At 41.8% G+C, this 20,444-nt stretch overlaps 1 protein-coding gene across 1 annotated transcript in view; it reads right to left on the bottom strand.

Moving 5' to 3' along the window:
• Positions 1-20,444, bottom strand: part of LOC139263260 (neuronal PAS domain-containing protein 3) — a 1,415,846-nt gene that overhangs the window by 395,446 nt on the left and 999,956 nt on the right. Inside the window, exon 5 of the mRNA XM_070879060.1 lies at positions 15,661-15,750. Within this exon, the coding sequence (XP_070735161.1) occupies positions 15,661-15,750 (90 nt within the window). The remainder of the gene's footprint in view (positions 1-15,660; positions 15,751-20,444) is intronic.

Raw genomic sequence — 20,444 nt, 5'->3', positions numbered from 1 at the left:
TTTTTAAATTTGCACCTTGCCTATTGCCTAGTGTAATTTATTGTTACTGGCTTAGTGGTTCTTGAATTTTTAAAGCTTCTTTCTGCTACCTCAGTAATGCTGGATACCAAGAATACAATGATGGCCCCAACATGTTCAAGTTACTAGCATCTAGAATGCACTGACTGAAAGGGTGTTGGAAGCAGATTCAATAGTAACTGTCAAAAGGGAATTGGATATATACTTGAAAAGGAAAAATGTGCAGGGTTATGGGGAAAGAAAAGGTAACTAATCGGCACAGGCACTGCAGGCCGAATGGCCTCCTTCTGTGCTGTAAAATTCTATGATGCAATGATTCACCCAGTGTTGCTAAAGGATTAATAATAGGAAATACATCAGATACCATATTTATTTGTATCGTTATCTTATCATTTGAATGTACATTTGGGCAAGTGTTTTCAAAGTCTGCAGTTACATCCTGCAGAGAATTCCGGATGTGTATGGTAGTGAAAGTTGGGAGAGCCACTTTTCGTGCTCCCATCAGCCATGAACTACCAATGTATGGCCGATTCACACTCTATGCATTGTCTTGGTGTAAGAATATCTGTGGAAATATTACCATCAGTGTTACTCTACATCCTGTGCTATAATTTTATGCTGCTATATTATCAGGATTTCAAATAAATTCATCTGACTCAACTATATTACATTTCCAGAACAGTGTATCAAAGGGTATAACATAAATGAATATGCTCCTCCATTTATCATTTGCACGCATTTTTTAAATTCAGAGCTTTGTTGTAAACATAATTTATTAAATAATAACATTGAAATAATATTCTATAAATTTAATCTACAAACAACATACTTCTATGAGTAACACTAAGGGGTTCAAATCTATGCCAAATACAATTTTAGAAATATTTGTATTGGGCATAACTTAACTTATACTCAATACAAACATTTTAAAAATAAGCTTGTTATAAAATCTCACCAATTATGCTACTGAGGTAAATCATAGTCAATCTATAATGCTAGACCATTTTCATAACTTACTACAATGTTCTTGTGTAAGTATAAGGAAAAAAGTAATGGCACAAAGTCACAAATCAGCTATTTAACTTTGTATTTCCATTGGTGAAACAATGAACAATCAACGACTTTCTACCTGTGCAAATTATGAACCAATTAAAGTATATATTTCATTGCCAGGATGTAAATTCCTGTTTCCATTTAATAGCAGTAATCAAAATAAATAGCAAACAGAAGGGAGATAATGATCATTAAGGTTAACAAAACATTTTGATGATTTTAAACCAAGTTATGCTGCAACTGAATAGTCTTTAATTTAGCAAATTAGCAACAAGCAGAAAAAAACATTTTGGACTAGAATTTGCTGGAGCGGGGCATCTCATGACGAGTGTGCAAGTTGGATTTTTTTCTTCACCCTTCAGCTCCAATTATTTTTGCGTTGCAAATTGCTAGAAGTGTGAGTTGATAATGGTGCAGCGAGGTCAACGGGGCATCTAGGACCTTGGAGAATAACGGGACCAATGTCTATTTCCTTAACCAACAACGAGAAGAAAAAAAGTGAATGACAGAGAAGAAAATAGGGTGAAGGAGAGTCAAATTAGATACAGAAAGAGAGAGAAAAAAAGATGGGATTAATAGAGGGTACACAAAGAGGCAGAAAGGAAAAGTAAGAAAATAAAATTTAAAAATTTAAAAAATCACAAGGAACAATTTACTTCCTGCAAGAGTGAGGCTCTACAGTTTCAGCTGATCCCTTTCTGGGCCTCCAAGGTTGAGTGGCCTGACAGGAACATATATAACTCCATTTACGGGGTCCTTGTGCACTGAAATAGTAACGCTAACTTTCAGCGGCAAGCTTAATTCATATTTATGCTGCATATCAAGCAATTTCTTGACACTCACGGGGAGGTTAATGGCGATCTCACGTTTTTGTCAGACTAATGGAGGAACGACACAAATCATCCAGCAACTTGTGGTGATTCGCAACTCCCGGCATATTGCTCGTTTTTTTCACACTAATAACGGTGTGCGCTGTGAACTCACCAATTTGTTCGCGCAAATTCAGGGCTTTTATGCTATCATGACCCTATAATATGATACTTTCTAACTATCTGTAGAAGTATTACTTTAATAAGATGTTGGTTTGGGTTATTGTCACCATCACAGAACTAAATACAAAGTGCACAATTGTGGCAATTCAGGATTCATTGGTGCAGCTTCAGGTTATTTGAGTGGTAGAAAATATTTGTTCAGAAATCTAAATCAGAATTTACAAGAACCAAGGTTTAAATTGGTAATGGAAGTTTGAAAAATCTGAATACATCTAAACTGAGATCCAGATCAAAGCTGGTACTCAAGCTTCTCAATAGCCCCAAATAACTTTTTAAATTGATGCTTTATTTATTTCCTCAGATTCCCATCACCTTCCTTTATAGTACCTGTTTATCTCTAGGTAGCTTGGGGGAAATCATTTACGCCCATTCTGATTGAAGTTCTGTTGGAAGTCTGTTTGCCAGAACGACCAGAAACTAGGCCAGGAGTCATATGGCCTAGCACTCATATTTTTGGGATGCCCTTGTGGGTTGGAGCCTCCACGCATCCCTTAGAAGACCATTGATATGGGGGGAAAGGGGAGGAATGGGTATTCCAAACGTTGGAGTTTTCACACCCCAAGCCTACATAGTTTGGAATGCTATGTCCACATCTCTGTGTTGGACGTAGAAGATCAACAAGGTTGGAAACATGCCATTTGCAACTACCTACACTAAGCCACCCTGCATTTTAATGAGCACATGTTGTATTGCTTTATACTGTGCTTAGCAGAACAGGATTGAAGTGGGGATGGGAACTCTGCAATTGGTAAAGATGCACCTTTACTTTTCCAGTTATAGAAATATCATCCTCTTCGGACATGAACCATAAAATTCGTTTTAGGAATAAAGGAGCTTTGAGTGGAATTTGGTTTAATAATACTATCCTACTACATGCCGTTCTGTACAGTGGGCCTGCTCTTGAATCTTGGCCTTATTAATAAAGGAGCTGGGAGTCATCCAGAGCCAGGCTTCTACATTTAATTCCTCTATAATTAACTCAGGCCAGAAGCTTTTGTTTTCTTTTCTTGCCTAATATTCTGACACCTTTACATACTTAATTTAGTCCCAGTTGATTAACTGTGATGTCCTTCTCACCCGATTACTGAAAGTTATGTTTTGGGACACATAATATGATATTTCAGAATGATGTGCAAGCTGGAGTTAAGTAATGGGACTATGGGCCCAAATTTGCCCAGGAGTTGCTGTTTTTTTTTGGAGCAACTTGATTTTTCTGGAGTATCTTAAAAATCCCCATTCTGCACATTCAATTTGCGCCAGTGTAAGTGAGTTAGTTAGGATTTTTTTAAAGTTTTGTTTTTTTTCCAAAAGGGGGCGTTACCAGCCACCTAATCCCGTTTTGGCCATTTAAGCCACTTTGCACAGCTAATAGTTGCTCCAAACTAACTTAGGCCAGCGTATGTGGCCACTTGTGGCCGCAAGGAAAACGCTTGCGGAGAGTTAAGAAATCAGCGCAGATAGGTACTTGACGAAAGAATGTGAATAGGATCAAACAGCTATACAGGACATATGACAAACTTCACAAAGTTAATTTAATATACAACAGAAGCATTCATGGAAGCTTAAACTACAAAAATAAAAGTAGTAAAGAGACAAAACATATTTACATAATTTTTTCAAAATATCCAAATAAAAACAGTTATCACACTCCCCCCCCCCACCCCCGCCATCAAAACTCTCCTCTCTCTGCCCCATATCAAAACTCCCCCCCATCCAATCAAAACTCTTCCCCCCCCCACCAAAACTCTTCACTCCCCACCATCAAAACTCTCTTCCTACACCCCCATCAAAACGCCCCCACCCCATATCAAAACTCACCCCCCCGCAATCAAAACACTCTTCCCCCGCCCAATCAAAACTCTTCCCCCCTCGCCCCGCTCCCCACCCCACCCATCTCTCCTCACTAAACAAAGCACAACCATCAATAAATAAAAAAATAAAACTCAAGTCCTACCTCGGCCCGGGAAGTCAGTGGACCGGCCGGCCGGCCGGTGCAGGAGGCCACTCGGCCGGGGATAGGTGCAGGACTTTCTCTATAGCGTGCAGCAGCCTGGCGCGCATTGTGACGCCACTCGGCCTAGGATAGGGGCGGGACATCAGGTTCCACGCTGCAGAGGAGCTACTGCGCATGCGCGAAACCTCCAGTGCGCATGCGTTGAGCTGCCAACACTCTTTTGAGCGCATGGCCCTAGCTCCACTCCCTAATTGAAGTGCCACGCCGCGCCAAGCCATGGGAGAGGCCACAGAGCGGCCAGAATACAGGAACAACTTTTTGTTGCTATTTTTATCCTAGGAAGTTGGCGCACCTCGACTGAGTGCGCCAAAAATCGGCAGGGGCCAATTTTGAGTCCATAGTTACAGTAATTGTTAGTTTAAAATAATATGTTTCTCTCTCTTCTTCCCCCTTAACTACAGGTCATTTTTTTGAAAGCTGCAGGATATATAATCACTGTCCACCAAAGTACAACCCAGTAATTCTTGATTTCAGATTTTAAAACCAGATTACAGAGAGTTGTGAATATAGTAGCTAAGTGCAAGGTACTGCTGTGTACTCAGTACATGCCAACTGTCTGTGTTTTATGTGAACAATTAACATTTGGAGCTCTTTATTGCTCTGCGTGTACTTTAGCACTTTCATATTTTTACACAAGCAATTCTGATATTGTTAATTGGGGGGGGGAGCGGGGGGCGCGGGGTAGTGCTTGAGGTTGGCCTGGGTCTACCTGCCACATGAAACCGGTTGGCTGCATAATAGCTCTGTGCCATCAAGGAAGTCAGTGCACAAATCATTGTAACTTTGGGGTTGAATTCCTAATAGAAGGGACTGTAGGAAAACACAGCAGCTGATTTGTGCACAGAAAAGTGGCATAAACAGCAGAAAGAGAAATGATCAGTTAATCTATTATGGTGGTGGTTGTTATATATGTAAACCTGTAAATAACACGCTTAACCACCAGAGGGCTCATCTCCTGGAGTCCCAAGGGATCCCACAATCCCTTGGGAGCACCTGTACATAAGGAGGCCTCACAGGCTGGAGAGGCACTCTGAGACCTGTAATAAAGGACTACGGTCACACCTTACTTTGAGCTTGCAGTATCTGGTCTGACTCTTTATTTAAGACATAACAGTGGTGGTCGTTGGGGGATAAATATTGGATAGAATACCAGAAGAATTTTCTTCACATAGTTCCATGTGTTCTTTTTCATCTGCCTGAACAGGCATAACCTCAGTTTAACATCCTATCTTCTAATATGCAGCATTCCCTCAGCACTGAAATGCCAGCCCAGATTACGTGCTCAAATCATGGAGTGGGACTTTTATAATAGTTCTCAAATATAGCCGAGTTGTATCTGTATAAATTATTTCTACTGTGTAATATAATATTTATGTGTAGACAGATACCTGTTGGTAATGTCTTTGGGCTTGAAGTCCAGAATGGTTGCCTCCTTGATACCAGAGTGAAATACATCAAGGAGGGTATGGGCAAATATTTGGAAAGGTTGTGTAAGCAGCTAGTGGTTGTTGTTATTGATTGATCCACAATGTTTACATGGAAGGTAGATAAACAGTTGAAAAAGAAAGCGATTAAAGAGTATGGGAAAAGTGCAAGTATCAAAAAACATTAGATAGCTTAATTTAGTTAACGAGAGAAATGTTCATCACCTTATTTTTTTCTTCCAAAAAGAAGACAACCTATGTTACCATCCAAATTGGAATTACAAATAATGTCGCTGAGCTTTACATTTCACCAGGAATCATTCCTTATTGGGAAATTTTTGCAACCAACAAACTCTAGACAACTTGCAGTATAGTTTGCTGTCGTCCTTGCTTGACTTATGTCTATGTTACCTGTAAGCTGTAACCAAGATTTGTCAACCTCAAAAAAATAAGCCACAAGGGAGATCCTCATGTTTATAACCCTACAATAGGTTCCAGAGGTCTTAAAGTTCAAAGTCTTAATAGAATGAGACAGCAACCGTATCTTCATAAATAACAACATACAATGACCCAATGACGCAAGAGACTGGAAAGCCTTAAAACCCTATAGATAAGCACAAACTAATGATGTCACAATCTCCAGGCAAAGAAGATCAGGGCGCAACGTCTTATCGCTGCCACAAACCTTCCACCAAAGTTAGCGAAAGCCATTCATCTCGCCGCGCCCGGTTGGTAAGAGGTTAACGTCCTGTTATCGCCCCCCAGAGGCAATAACGGGAGGTGCTAAGGAGGCCAATTTCTAGGCCGAGGTTGTAGTGCAAATGCTGCTTGCCCTCATAAGGCTAATTCTTAACACACTAGGGGATAGTTCAACTCCCTCTGCTCAGGTGAAGCTAGTATGGGAGTTAAAATCAAAGCGCCCCCAATCACCATTATTCTGCATCCCAGCTATTTTAAAGCCAGATGACTGAGGGGCCCATCTGACTCAGGCAGAAACCTCATGAATTTATACTAATCATGGCCCTACTATGTAGTCATTTTTACAGCATACAGCATGGAGCATCCGCTGAGATTGCTCAACTTAATAGAAGCTGTCGGACCAGCTGTGGACTGGGAAAATAGATTAAAGTGTGGGACGGTTGATGAACAGTAGCAGACATTTAAGGAGAATTTCATAACTCTCAACAAAAATTATTCCATTGAGAACAAAAGACTAAGAGAAGGGATAAACATACATAAACTAAGGAAATAAGGGATGGTATCAAATTGAAAACAAGGACATACAAAGTGTCCAAGACTAGTAGGAAGGCAGAGGATTGGGAAACTTTTAAAAGCCAGCAAAGAACAACTAAAAAAATAATAAAGAGATAGAAGATAGATGATGAAAGAAAACTAGCACGAAATATAAAAACAGATGGTAAGTGTTTCTACAGTTACATAAAAAGGAAAAGAGTGGCTAAAGTAAACGTTGGCCCCTCAGAGGATGAGACTGGGGAATTAATAATGGGGAACAGGGAAATGACAGAGACTTTGAACAAATATTTTGTATCGATCTTCAAGGTAGAAGACACTTAAAACATCCCAATAGTGCATAATCAAGGGGCTACAGGGAGGGAGGAACTTAATATAATCACTATCACTAAAGTAGTAGTACTCGGCAAAATAATGGGACAAAAGGCGGACAAGTCCCCTGGACCTGATGGCTTGCACCCTAGGGTCTTAAAAGAAGTGGCTGGAGAGATAGTGGATGCCAACTCCAATGGCACCCTCCTCCTGACATAATGCTTAGAACACAGCCTCGTCATAACCAATACCCTGTTCCGTCAGAAGGACAAATATAAAGCTTCATGGCAACGCCCTTGCTCCAAGCACTGGCATCTGCTAGACTACGTCATCATCCAAACGAGGGGCCGCAAAGACATGTGCATCACCAGCGCCATGACAGGAGCTGATGACTGCTGGATGGACCACCGCTTAATTCGCTATGTCATCACCATCAACATTGCCCCAAAACAGCGACAGCAACAGAAACAATGCTGCAGGAAAATCAATGCCGGTGCACTCAAAGATCCTGTTAAGAAAGCCCTATTCAGCCAGCGCCTCGTTACCAACCTGACGACTCCCAGTGACCCAGAGACGCAGAGTGTCCACAGTACCTGGTCAACCCTCAAGGCTTCCATAATCAGCACCTGTGAAGAGACACTCGGTCACTTGACCATGAAACACCAAGACGGATTCGACGAGAATGACCAGGAGATCCAAGAGCTAATATGCCGTAAGCGCAAGGTATTCTTGGACTTGAAGCAGCAACATAACTCGAGGGCAAGAAAGCACCTCTAGAGGCGTCTGAAGGCTGAGGTCCAACAGAAAACTCATGACCTAAAGAACAGATGGTGGGTGAAGAAAGCTCAAGCAATCCAGCAGCTAGCCGACAACCACGATGTGCAAGGATTCTTCAGTGTAATCCAAGATGACCTACAGCCCAAGCACCCAAAGCCCTACCCCACTACTGGCCAAGAACAGACAGGTGCTCATCAAGGACAGAGAGGCAGTCAGTGCCTGCTGGAAGGAGCCCTTCGAGGATCTCCTCAACTGAGACACTGTCTTTGACGTGAGTGTCCTCGATTCCATCCCACAGCATGCCACCCGCCACCATCTCAGCACAACCCCAGCCCGGCACGGGGTTTAAAAGGCCATCCGACAACTGAAGTCATCAGGAGCAAATGGAATCCGTGCCAAAGCACTAAAACATGGTGGAGAAGCACTACTGGTGTGGATCGATGACCTCATCTCTCTTATCTGGAAGGAGGAGATCATGCCAGGAGATCTGTAATCGTGACCATCTTCAAGAAAGGTGACAGGTCCGACTGCAGTAACTACATAGGAATCTCCCTGCTGTCAACCATCAGGAAAGTCATCGCAAGAATCCTCCTGAATCGCCTTCTTCCTGTGGCTGAAGAATTCCTCCCAGAGTCGTAATGTGGATTCTGCCCACTAAGGGGCACAATGGACATGATCTTCAATGCGCAGCAGATTCAAGACAAATGCAGGGATCAGCACCAACCCTTGCACATGGCCTTCTTCGACCTCACAAAAGCCTTCAACACTGTCAACCGTGAGGGATTATGGAGCATGCTCCTCAGATTCAGCGGCCCTGAAAAGTTTGTCACCATTCTCCGCCTGCTCCACATGCAAGCCATGATCTTGACCAATGGATCCACCACAGACCCATTCCACGTTCGGACTGGGGTGAAGCAGGACTGCGTCATCGCACCAACGCTCTACTCAATCTACTCAAGCAATAAAGGTACAGCAGTTATCATGGGCGATTTTAATCTACATATTGCTTGGGCTAACCAAACTGATAGCAATGCGGTGGAGGAGGATTTTCTGGAGTGTATTAGGGATGGTTTTCTGGACCAATATGTCGATGAACCAACTAGAGAGCTGGCCATCCTAGACTGGGTGATGTGTAATGAGAAGGGACTAATTAGCAATCTTGTTGTGCGAGGCCCCTTGGGGAAGAGTGACCAATAATATGGTACAATTGTTTATTAAGATGGAGAGTGACACAGTTAATTCGGAAACTAGGGTCCTGAACTTAAGAAAAGGTAACTTCAACGGTATGAGGCGTGAATTGGCTGGAATAGACTGGCACAGGATACTTAAAGGGTTGACGGTGGATAGGCAATGGCAAACATTTAAAGATCACATGGATGAGCTTTAGCAATTGTACACCCCTGTCTGGAGTAAAAATAAAATGGGGAAGGTGACTCAATTGTGGCTAACAAGGGAAATTAAGAATAGTGTTAAAACCAAGGAAGAGGCATATAAATTGGCTAGAAAAAGCAACAAACCTGAGGACTGGGAGAAATTTAGAATTCAACTGAGGAGGACGAAGGGTTTAATTAATAGGGGAAAAAATAGAGTATGAGAGGAAGCTTGCAGGGAACATAAAAACTGACTGCAAAAGCTTCTATAAATATGTGAAGAGAAAAAGAATAGTAAAGACAAACGTAAGTCTCTTGCAGTCGGATTCAGGTGAATTTATAATGGGGAACAAAGAAATGGCAGACCAATTGAACAAATACTTCGGTTCTGTCTTCACGAGGGAAGACACAAATAACCTTCCGAATGTACTAGGGGACAGTGAGTCTAGTGAGAAGGAGGAACTGAAGGATATCCTTATTAGGCGGGAAATTGTGTTCGGGAAATTGATGGGATTGAAGGCCGATAAATCTCCGGGGCCTGATAGTCTGCATCCCAGAATACATAAGGAAGTGGCCCTAGAAATAGTGGATGCATTGGTGATCATTTTCCAACAGTATATCGACTCTGGATCAGTTCCTATGGACTGGAGGGTAGCTAATGTAACACCACTTTTTAAAAAGGGAGGGAGAGAGAAAGCGGGTAATTATAGACCGGTAAGCCTGACGTCAGTAGTGGGGAAAATGTTGGAATCAATCATTAAGGATGAAATAGCAGCGCATTTGGAAAGCAGTGACAGGATCGGTCCAAGTCAGCATGGATGTATAAAAGGGAAATCATGCTTGATAAATCTTCTGGAATTTTGTGAGGATGTAACTAGCAGAGTGGACAAGAGAGAACCAGTGGATGTGGTGTATTTGGACTTTCAAAAGGCTTTTGACAAGATCCTGCACAGGAGATTGGTGTGCAAAATCAAAGCACATGGTATTGGGGGTAATGTAGACGTGGATAGTGAACTGGTTGGCAGACAGGAAGCAGAGAGTCGGGATAAACAGGTTCCTTTTCAGAATGGCAGGCAGTGACTAGTGGGGTGCCGCAACGCTCAGGGCTGGGACCCCAGCTCTTTACAATATACATTAACGATTTAGATGAAGGAATTGAGCGTAATATCTCCAAGTTTGCAGATGACACTAAACTGGGTGGTGGTGTGAGCTGTGAGGAGGACGCCAAGAGACTGCAGGGTGAATTGGACAGGTTAGGTGAGTGGGCAAATACATGGCAGATGCAGTATAATGTGGATAAATATGAGATTATCTATTTTGGGGGCAAAAACACGAAGGCAGAATATTATCTGAATGGCGGCAGATTAGGAAAAGGGGAGGTGCAACGAGACCTGGGTGTCATGGTTCATCAGTCATTGAAAGTTGGCATGCAGGTACAGCAGGCGATGAAGAAGACAAATGGTATGTTGGCCTTCATAGCTAGGGGATTTGAGTACAGGAGCAGGGAGGTTTTACTGCAGTTATACAAGGCCTTAGTGAGGCCTCACCTGGAATATTGTGTTCAGTTTTGGTCTCCTAATCTGAGGAAGGATGTTCTTGCTATTGAGGGAGTGCAACAAAGGTTCACCAGACCAATCCCAGGGATGGTTGGACTGTCATACGAGGAGAGACTGGATCAACTGGGCCTCTATTCACTGGAGTTTAGAAGGATGAGAGGGGATCTCATAGAAACATATAAGATTCTGATGGGACTGGATAGGTTAGATGCGGGAAGAATGTTCCCAATGTTGGGGAAGTCCAGAACCAGGGGACATAGTCTTAGGATAAGGGGTAGGCCATTTAGGACAGAAGTGAGGAGATACCTCTTCACTCAGAGAGTTGTTAACCTCTGGAATTCCCTGCCGCAGAGTATTGTTGATGCCAGTTCATTGGATATATTCAAGAGGGAGTTAGATATGGCCCTTAAGGCTAAGGGGATCAAGGGGTATGGAGAGAAAGCAGGAAAGGGGTACTGAGGGAGTGATCAGCCATGATCTTATTGAATGGCGGTGCAGACTCGAAGGGCCAAGTGGCCTACTCCTGTACCTATTTTCTATGTTTCTATGTTTCCTTGCTGCAATGTTCCATCTCCCCCTCAGCAAGCTCCCCACTGGAGTGGAGCTAAATTGCAGGACAAACAGGAATCTATTCAACCTCCACCACCTCCAGGCCAGATCCAAGGTCGTCCCATCCTCCGTCATCAACTACAGTATTTGCATTTGCGCATACTCCGAGGCCAAACTCCAAGCCATCGTTAACACCTTCACCGAGGCGTACGAGAACATGGGTCTTGCACTAAACTTCCATAAGACAAAGGTCCTCTACCAACCTGCCCCTGCCACACAGCACTGCCTCCCGGTTATCAAAATCCACGACGAGGCCTTGGACAGCGTGGACCATTTTCATACCTCGGGTTCCTACTGTCAACAAGGGCAAACATCGATGACGAGGTCCAACACCTTCTTCAGTGTGCCAGTGCAGTCTTCGGTCGGCTGAGGAAAAGAGTGTTTGAAGACCAGGACATCAAACCCGGCACCAAGCTCATGGTTTACAGAGCAGTGGTGATACCTGCCCTTCTATATGGCTCAGAGCCACGGACTATGTACAGCAGGCACCTCAAAACACTGGAGAAGTACCACTAACGATGCCTCTGCAAGATCCTACAAATCCATTGGCAGGATAGGCGCACCAACGTCAGTGTCTTCGCTCAGGCCAACATCCCCAGCATCGAAGCACTGACCACGCTCGATCAGCTCCACTGGATGGGCCACATCGTTCGCATGCCTGACACGAGACTCCCAAAACAAGCACTCTACTTGGAGCTCTGACACAGTAAGCGAGCCCCAGGTGGGCAGAGGAAATGTTTCAAGACACTTTCGAAGCCTCCTTGAAAAAATATAACTTCCCCATTGACACTTGGGAATCCCTGGCCAAAGACCACCCAATGTGGAGCAAAAGCATTTGGGAAGGCGCTGAACACCTCGAGTCTCTTTGCCGAGAGCAAGCTGAAGCAAAACGTCATCAGCAGAAGGAGCACGTGGCAACCCAGGCACCCCACCTATTTGTTCCTTCAACCATGGTTTGCCTCCCCTGTGACAGAGACTGTAGGTCCTGCATTGGACTCTTCAGTCACCTGAGAACTCATTTCTACTGTGGAAGCAAGTCATTCTCGACTCCGAGGGACTGCCTATAACAATGATTGGTTGTAATCTACCAACACTTCCTGGATTCTGGGACAGTCCCAGCAGATTGGAAAACTGCAAATGTAACGCCCTATTTAAAAAAGGAGGCAGACAGAAAGCAGGAAATTATAGACCAGTTATCCTAACATCTGTTGTTGAGAAAATGCTGGAATCCAGTATTAAGGAAGCAATAGCAGGACATTTGGAAAAGCATGATTCAATCAAGCAGAGTCAACATGATTTTATGAAAGGGAAATCGTGTTTGACATACTTCCTGAAGTTCTTTGGGGATGTAACGAGCAGCTTGGATAAGGGGGAATCAGTGGATGTGGTGTATTTGGATTTCCAGAAGGCATTCGATAAGGTGCCACATAAAAGGTTACTGCCCAAGAAAAAAGTTCACGGGGTTGGGGGTAATATAATAGCATGGATAGAGGATTGGCGAACTAACAGAAAACAGAGAGTCGGGATAAATGGGTCATTTTCCAGTTGACAAACAATAACTGCGGGGATCGGTGCTGGGGCCTCAACTATTTACAATCTATATTAAAGATTTGGATGAAGGGACCAAGTATAATGTAGCCATGTTTGCTGATGATACAAAGATAGGTGGGAGGGCAAATTGTGAGGAGGACACAAGAAATCTGCAAAATGATATATATTTAGGATAAATATTGACAGGCTAAGTGAGTTTATGTCGAGTGGAGCATAATGTGAAAAATGTGAAGTTATCCATTTGGCAGAAAAAATAGAAAAGCAAATTATAATTTAAATAGAGAAAAATTGCAAAGTGCTGCAATACAGAGGAACCTGGGGGTTCTTGTGCATGAAATACAAAAAGTTAGTTTGCAGGTACAGCAAGTAATCAGGAAGGCAAATGGAATGTTGGCCTTTATTGCAAGGGGGATAGAGTATAAAAACAGAGAAGTCCTGTTACAACTGTGCAGGGTATTGGTGAGGCCACACCTAGAGTTCTGTGTACAGTTTTGGTCTCTGTATTGAAGGAAAGATATTCTTGCATTGGAGCTGTTCAGAGAAGGTTCACTAGGTTGATTCCGGAGATGAGGGAGTTGACTTATGAAGCTAGGTTGAGTAGGTTGTGCCTATACTCATTGGAGTTCAGAAGAATGAGAGGTGATCTTATCGAAACATATAAGATAATGGGGGTTCGATAAGGTGGATGCAGAGAGGATATTTCCACTCATCGGGGAAACTAAAACTCGGGGCCATAGTCTCAGAATAAGGGACCGCCCATTTAAAACTGAGATGAGGAGGAATTTCTTCTCTCACAGGGTTGTAAATTTGTGGAATTCTCTGCCCCAGAAGAGCTGTGGAGGCTGGTTCACTGAAGATATTTAAGGTGGAGGGAGATAGACAGATTTTTGAGCGATAAGGGAATAAACGGTTATGGGGAGTGGGCAGGGAAGTGGAGCTGAGTCCATGATCAGATCAGCCATGATCTTATTAAATGGCAAAGCAGGCTCAAGGGGCCAAATGTCCCACTCTTGCTCCTATTTCTTATGTTCTTACGTAGAAGCGGTGGATCTCCAAGCTAAGTAAAAAAAAAACTTTTTTGTGGGGCCAGAGTGCACGTCTAGACCCCACAAAAACAGTTTGGGTTGCTGCCGTCCTGGGCACACCCCATCCATGTTCCCAATAATCCTGCTGAACGCTCCCTCCATCCCTGATGATATACCTTGCTGGTGGTCAGGTGGCCTCCGGGTTGTCCAATATTGTGTCAGCTTGAATTCAACAAGTCAAGCCACCTCTGGATGCTGCTTTGGGGTGGGCAACTCGCTACCCCTATTTAAATGAGGCCCAGCTGTTAAAATGGACCAGGCCTCCCACTGCACCTCCTGGATGGTCTGCCTGTGCGCTCCTCCGGCCAACCGCCCAGGATTTAAAATTCCCTCTTCTTACTACAAACTACAGATTTAAAGTCATATTATGGTATATCTGCAATGGTCTTGAAATTGTGTTTGTGTTACGATTACATTCTTTTCTCTCTTTTTTTAAACTGAGTCCTAAGTTGATTTTTTTAAAATAAAAGTGACTCAATTTAAAAATAATTTTGCTTAATTTTGAAGCTTACTGTAGTGCAAGTTTCAAAATGAAGAAAAATTACTTTGTGCATTTGATTTGATATTATTACCTGACCTATTGAACTGGCTGTTTAGTCGATCAGATAATAATAGAAAATCTGATAGTTCAACCTCTAAGTGCTTCCTCTCAAGCAGGGCGCAAGCACGTCAGCAGGAAACGTATCAAAGAAAGGAATCCTTCCCTCTGATAACAACTCTGTAGTCTTTGCAGAATGGAAATCAATATTAATTGAAAAGGAACTGGTTATGTGGAAAATTAATTTATTGGCCCTCTTACTAAGTGAAATACCTCAAACATTACTTCAAATATTACCTACTTCATGACACAATACAACTATTTGTTCTAGACAAAGAACTGTAGATTTGAGCTTCATGATATCAACAATTGTAACTTTTTTCTTCAAATTTGCATGTCCAGCAGACAATTAGCAATCTTCTCTTAAATCAATCCGAAAGCACATACATTTAGCACACACATGACTAATAGCTGCCATCAAGATTCCTTACGGCTATACTGGTAGTATGTCAGTTAAAATGAGAATTAATCAGTCACAAAGATCATTGATGATTATTTCAATTTGTTAAGACCAATAGCTCAGTGTCAACTAAATTATACACCACAGTAAATGAGTAAGCCTATAGTTAACAAGAAATATAAGAAAAAGAAAAGTATGTAAGCAATGCTTTTTATGCAAGTTGATAATTATTTATTTCGGGGGTGAGGGAGGGGGACTGAAGTTTGGGTGAACCTAAAAGCAGGGTCCTTCAGTATGTGTGTTAATACTGTGCATAAAACAATTGCTCAGGACTTGTGTGATTTCATTTTTCTACAACTGATTAAGAGAGTCCGTGAAAGAGCTTAGCATTTAAATATACCTTCAAACACAAATGAAATACTAGTAATTCAAGTCAAAATGTTTAATTTTCAATTTTTATGATTTTACTATGCCCAATTTGGTCATCCACTTCTTGACCTTATTAGTTGTGACACTGTACTAGTTTTGAGGACACTTTCATGACAGAAATGTCACAGCACATATTACTGAGAAATTAGAAACTTACTTACCTGTGAAAGACCCAAATAGATGGAGACAGTTTCAGAGATGTATAAAAATCTTCCTTCTTCATTTAGTGCAAATACAAATCCATCCAAAGACTGTGGATAAACAAACAAAACATTTAATAGTGGTTTTATATTCAGAATACTAGTGACTCCTTTGTAAAAAGAGCCTTCTAAGAAATGTAATTTTAAATGATATTACTGAGGAACAACAAAACAATGAAGGATTAATGACTTTGTTATTTTATCACCATTTTTCAATGTTATCTGAGCAAATGACAAAAAAATTAGCAATTGTAAAATACATTAAAAGTATTTTTCTTTGTTGAAGTAAATGAAGATAGATGCCATAAAAAAGTAGCATAAATTTTATTGTAACTGCATAAATAATTTGTCCTTTACTTATAAATGGAAGTGAACAAAGTTATTCTAAATCTTATAAAAATATAAAGAAAATCACATTTAAAAATATATAGCAAAACATCTTTATAACAACTAAATACAATGGAATTTTTCAATATGATATTTTAGATTCATGGTCAAAATACTATTCCTGTGTTCCATAAATATTTAATCTCAAAGAGTGACATATAATCAATATCATGTTCTACCAGTAACTGAATCTCAGGGACTGAAACAGAAAAATTATTATAGTCCACACAGATCTTTGTAACCACCTCAGAAAAAACATCCCGAAGCCAGGTATTTCAGCAACAGGATGATGAAAATGGTCTGGATCATGAGCAGAATAATGAAAAGAATTTTTGAACAATTCTATCTTTTCTTTCACAATCTTGACATTTAATAATCAGTGCAATGGATTTATCATAACAGTTCAAACAACACAGTAACAACTGATCATACAAATAATTTCATCTGTGTTTAAATAATATGCAATAGCTTCAGTATTTGCACAAATACAATCTCACAATGATCAATTTCACTATTCAGCATCTTTGTGGTTTTATATATATCTAAAATAAATTTGCGAATTGTTAAGTATTTAATGGGCCTGAAATTGAGGTACCTGTGACGGGGTACTCTCAGAGCATGCGAGAAATACGGAACTTGCAGCCTGTCAATGTAGGCCATCTGCGGGGGCACAGAAAAAGCAATCGCTGGGCCTCGGCCTGCTTGGAAGGGGATATCTAAGCCTTAAGTTAAACATTTTTATATCCTAAATTATGCACATGCACTTTATTAAAGGAGTTTTTGCAAATATTGGCCCGGATTACTGTGTTAATGATGTTTAAAATGATCAAAAAATTAATTTTTTATTGAGGTTGGTGCAATGAAGGAACTTCTGAATAAAATTGCAATTCTGTACATTGTATAATTAGTAGATTTGGCAATTCCTTTGCATATCATTAGGGGATTCACTTCGTAAATGATTGCAATGGAACTCTCCTTTGTCATTGGAGGACAAGGCCCATGTATCCCAAGTATGCTTTAGAAACGCCTGCGTCCCTGGGATCCATGGGCCATTACGCTGCCCTCTGCCTTAAGGCCTGAGACCACAACTCTTCGCAGTCTGGGCGCCAGCAGGTAATTCTGTAAATGTTTCGTGAGTCGGAGGCGACTCCGGAGGTAAGCCTCCGGCCTCAATATCTAGGCCAATGTATATTTCTGAAAGTGTGTGGAATTTGGAGCAATACAATTTTAATGGTATAGAATCTTACTTTTTTTTAAGAATATAGGTCACATACATTCTTGAAAATATTCAACATATGATCATACAGGCAAACGGTTTTACAGAAACCTCTCTAAATAGTTCATAAGTAGTCTGATTATGAAACTGACTTTCATTTTACAAGAAACATTGGTAGCAAAAGAAAAAATGAATATTTACAATATTGCTAACATCTGCACAGAGTCAACACCACATGTAAGTAATTTGTCTCTCTATGTAAATTTTAATTATATACAATGCAATCAAATAACTGTAGAATGTCAGAATACTATGTTAAAATGAATTATCAGACTGTGCACCAGATTGTGCCAGGAATGTTGTGCAAATATTTTCTTTTTGAATGGTTGTGTTCAGATCTTTTTATACTGTACTCAGAAAGTGGTGGGAGCTCCAACTACTTCGTTCAAGAGGTGCAAATTAATATGCTGCCATTTTAATTAATAATAGATGACCACTTGTACTCTACTGGGAATGGAGGACAGGTTGGTGAATCTGAAGGACAAGACCAAAAGCCAACTCCTTCAATTGACTTGCTGCTCTCCATTCCTCAGTCCAGTACAGTACAGTATAGGCAGAGGCCATTATTACAGTGCAATCAGTACCCACTCCCTGATTCTTTTGCGGCATTTCAACATCATTATCAAAAAAAGCCACGTCCAAAATCTCTCCACTGTCACCGATATGCCAAAGGGAGTGAATGTTCGACACCCTTCATATATCAAAGCATCTTGAAAGTATCCTCAACCAGGATTCACTATGCTGAGATGAGCTGGATGTATCACATTAGAGAATCAGAGAATTATATTTACCAAGGCTCTGGTCCTATCTAATGTGCAGAACTGCATATGCACTGATATATGGTTAAACTGAATAAAACTGAGAGCAATCTTTTATACAATACATATAGGTTGAGGAATTTCAAGATTATTTCACATTAGCAGCACACCACGATATGTAACAGAGATGCTGAGGATTTTCTTTCTGTACAATGTTCATTTACTGATTTGAAAATATTTTTAAGGTTTTTTTGCCATTTCATACTGAATTGGTGATTCACTGGGAAAGCAAAAAGCTTTTTGACTAAAACAGACTTGTGAATTAGCACTTAATACTACAGGAGATTTTCAACACAGAAGGTCACCTCGCGAAACAAAGGACAAGCAGCTCACATGATACAATGAGGAAATATTAAAGTACCTTCTGTGCTTGTCAGAATCCTCATTAAACTAAACAAAATTTAAATAACTTTCATTTAAACAAATCCTCACACCATATGTTGTATAAACAAGACCTTCGGAACTAGTGGAATGGTCATGAAGCAGACCTTCATTGTCACCTGTGACTTTGTCATGTGCAAGTTACCAGCTCTTCCCACTCATGGAATAAATCAAACATGAAAAGAACTTTGGTCCTGATATTAATCTGAAGTCGGCTTCCAAGCGGGGTGGGGTGTCAAAGCGCGGGCAAAACTCAGAAGTCAAATGAACGGGTCGGAATTGGCAGTCTCAACTTAATTGTACCAACTAATTTTGACTTCCGTGTTTCGTGACTCTAAGCTGCGCAGCAGGCGTGATGTGCATGTGCATGCTGCGATCTCCGCTATGCTGAAAGGGACAGTGCACATATGGAAATTGGAGGACGGATGTGGTCTTGGAGCAAGGACAGCACCCACATTCAATGACGCATCACTAGAATTACAACTGGGTGCAGTCAGGAGCAGGAGGGACATATTTTCCCCCAGCAATGGAAGGAAAAAACCTGCAGCTCTCACTAAGAAAGCATGGTTGGAGGTAGAAAACTGGAGTGTGGTGCACAGGTCTTGGATGCAATGCAGGAAGCGGTTTAATAACCTAACCAGGTCATGAAAAGTCAGTATATTTGCTGATTCAACTAAATCCTGTGTTTTAAGCCCCTACCCCTTTCACTCTGTCTTGCCAAGCGTTTTCATTACATCACACCTCACACCCACTCAACTTTCAGCAGCACCCAGCCGTCACTTTCTATGCACTTCATCATCTCCCCATTTATCCATCCACTGTTGCCACTCACCCCAATCCTTATACAATGTGATGCATGTACTTCATATTCACCCTTACCGAATGCACTGTATCCATCGGGTGAACTATTTACAATCTATATTAACGACTTGGAAGAAGGGACTGAGTGTAACGTAGCTGTTATGTATTAATGCTTGGGGGTCACCAGACACCAGAGGGCGCCGCGGTCGGAGGTCATTGGGCTGTACGCATGTGGCATGTGTGCATATAAGCTGGGTGTCTTTGTCATGCAGGCACTCTTGGGCTGGAATAAAGATGGATCAAGTTGCACCTGAGTGAGTTTACAGTAACCAGACTCTTGAGTCATTACAATTGACGATGAGGTAATTTAAGAACCTTCGCATGCACAATGGGCTTGGTTGGAATCCTGGAGAGATTCGTGGAGGGCGAGGATTAGGCGGATTTTGTCGACCGCCTGGATCAGTATTTTGTGGCCAATGGCATGGAGGCAGAGGCCTATGCAGTTAAGCGCAGGGCAATTCTCCTCACCATTTGTGGTCCAAAAATTTACGAAGAATCTTCTCCCGACTGTACGTTCGACAGAAAAGGGGTACAAGGAATTGTGTATGTTGGTGGGTACCCATCTGAAGCCACAAGAGAGGATCATCATATCACGCTACCGTTTCTACACATGTTCGTGCTGAAGGGCAGGTCGTTTCAGGATTTGTCGCCAACCTGCGATGTCTTGCTGAGCCGTGTAAGTTCGGGAACATGCTGGAAGCCATGCTATGTGATGTCTTCGTGATAGACATCAGCCATGATGTGATCTTCAGGAAGCTGTTGGCTGCTGAGATGCTGGATTTGAAAAAGGCCATCACGACTGCCCAGGCATGCATGACGATGGGTGATAATTTGAGGCAGATATCATCAACGAGTCGGAGTTCCACGGCAAGTACTGTAAACAAGATGGCGTCGTTTTGGGGCAGAGCTGCTTATGTGAAATCTGCCATTGCTCAGAGCCCGCCAACTGATTTGAACCAGATTTCACCCTGTTGGCGTTGTGGGGGCAATCATCGGCCTCATCAGAGTCGGTTTCGACAATA

This window comes from Pristiophorus japonicus, chromosome 4, assembly GCF_044704955.1.
Source record: "Pristiophorus japonicus isolate sPriJap1 chromosome 4, sPriJap1.hap1, whole genome shotgun sequence".
Taxonomy (NCBI): Eukaryota; Metazoa; Chordata; class Chondrichthyes; family Pristiophoridae; genus Pristiophorus; species Pristiophorus japonicus.
The sequence above is the reverse complement of the archived record's forward strand: the minus strand, read 5'-3'. Positions and strand labels throughout refer to the sequence as shown.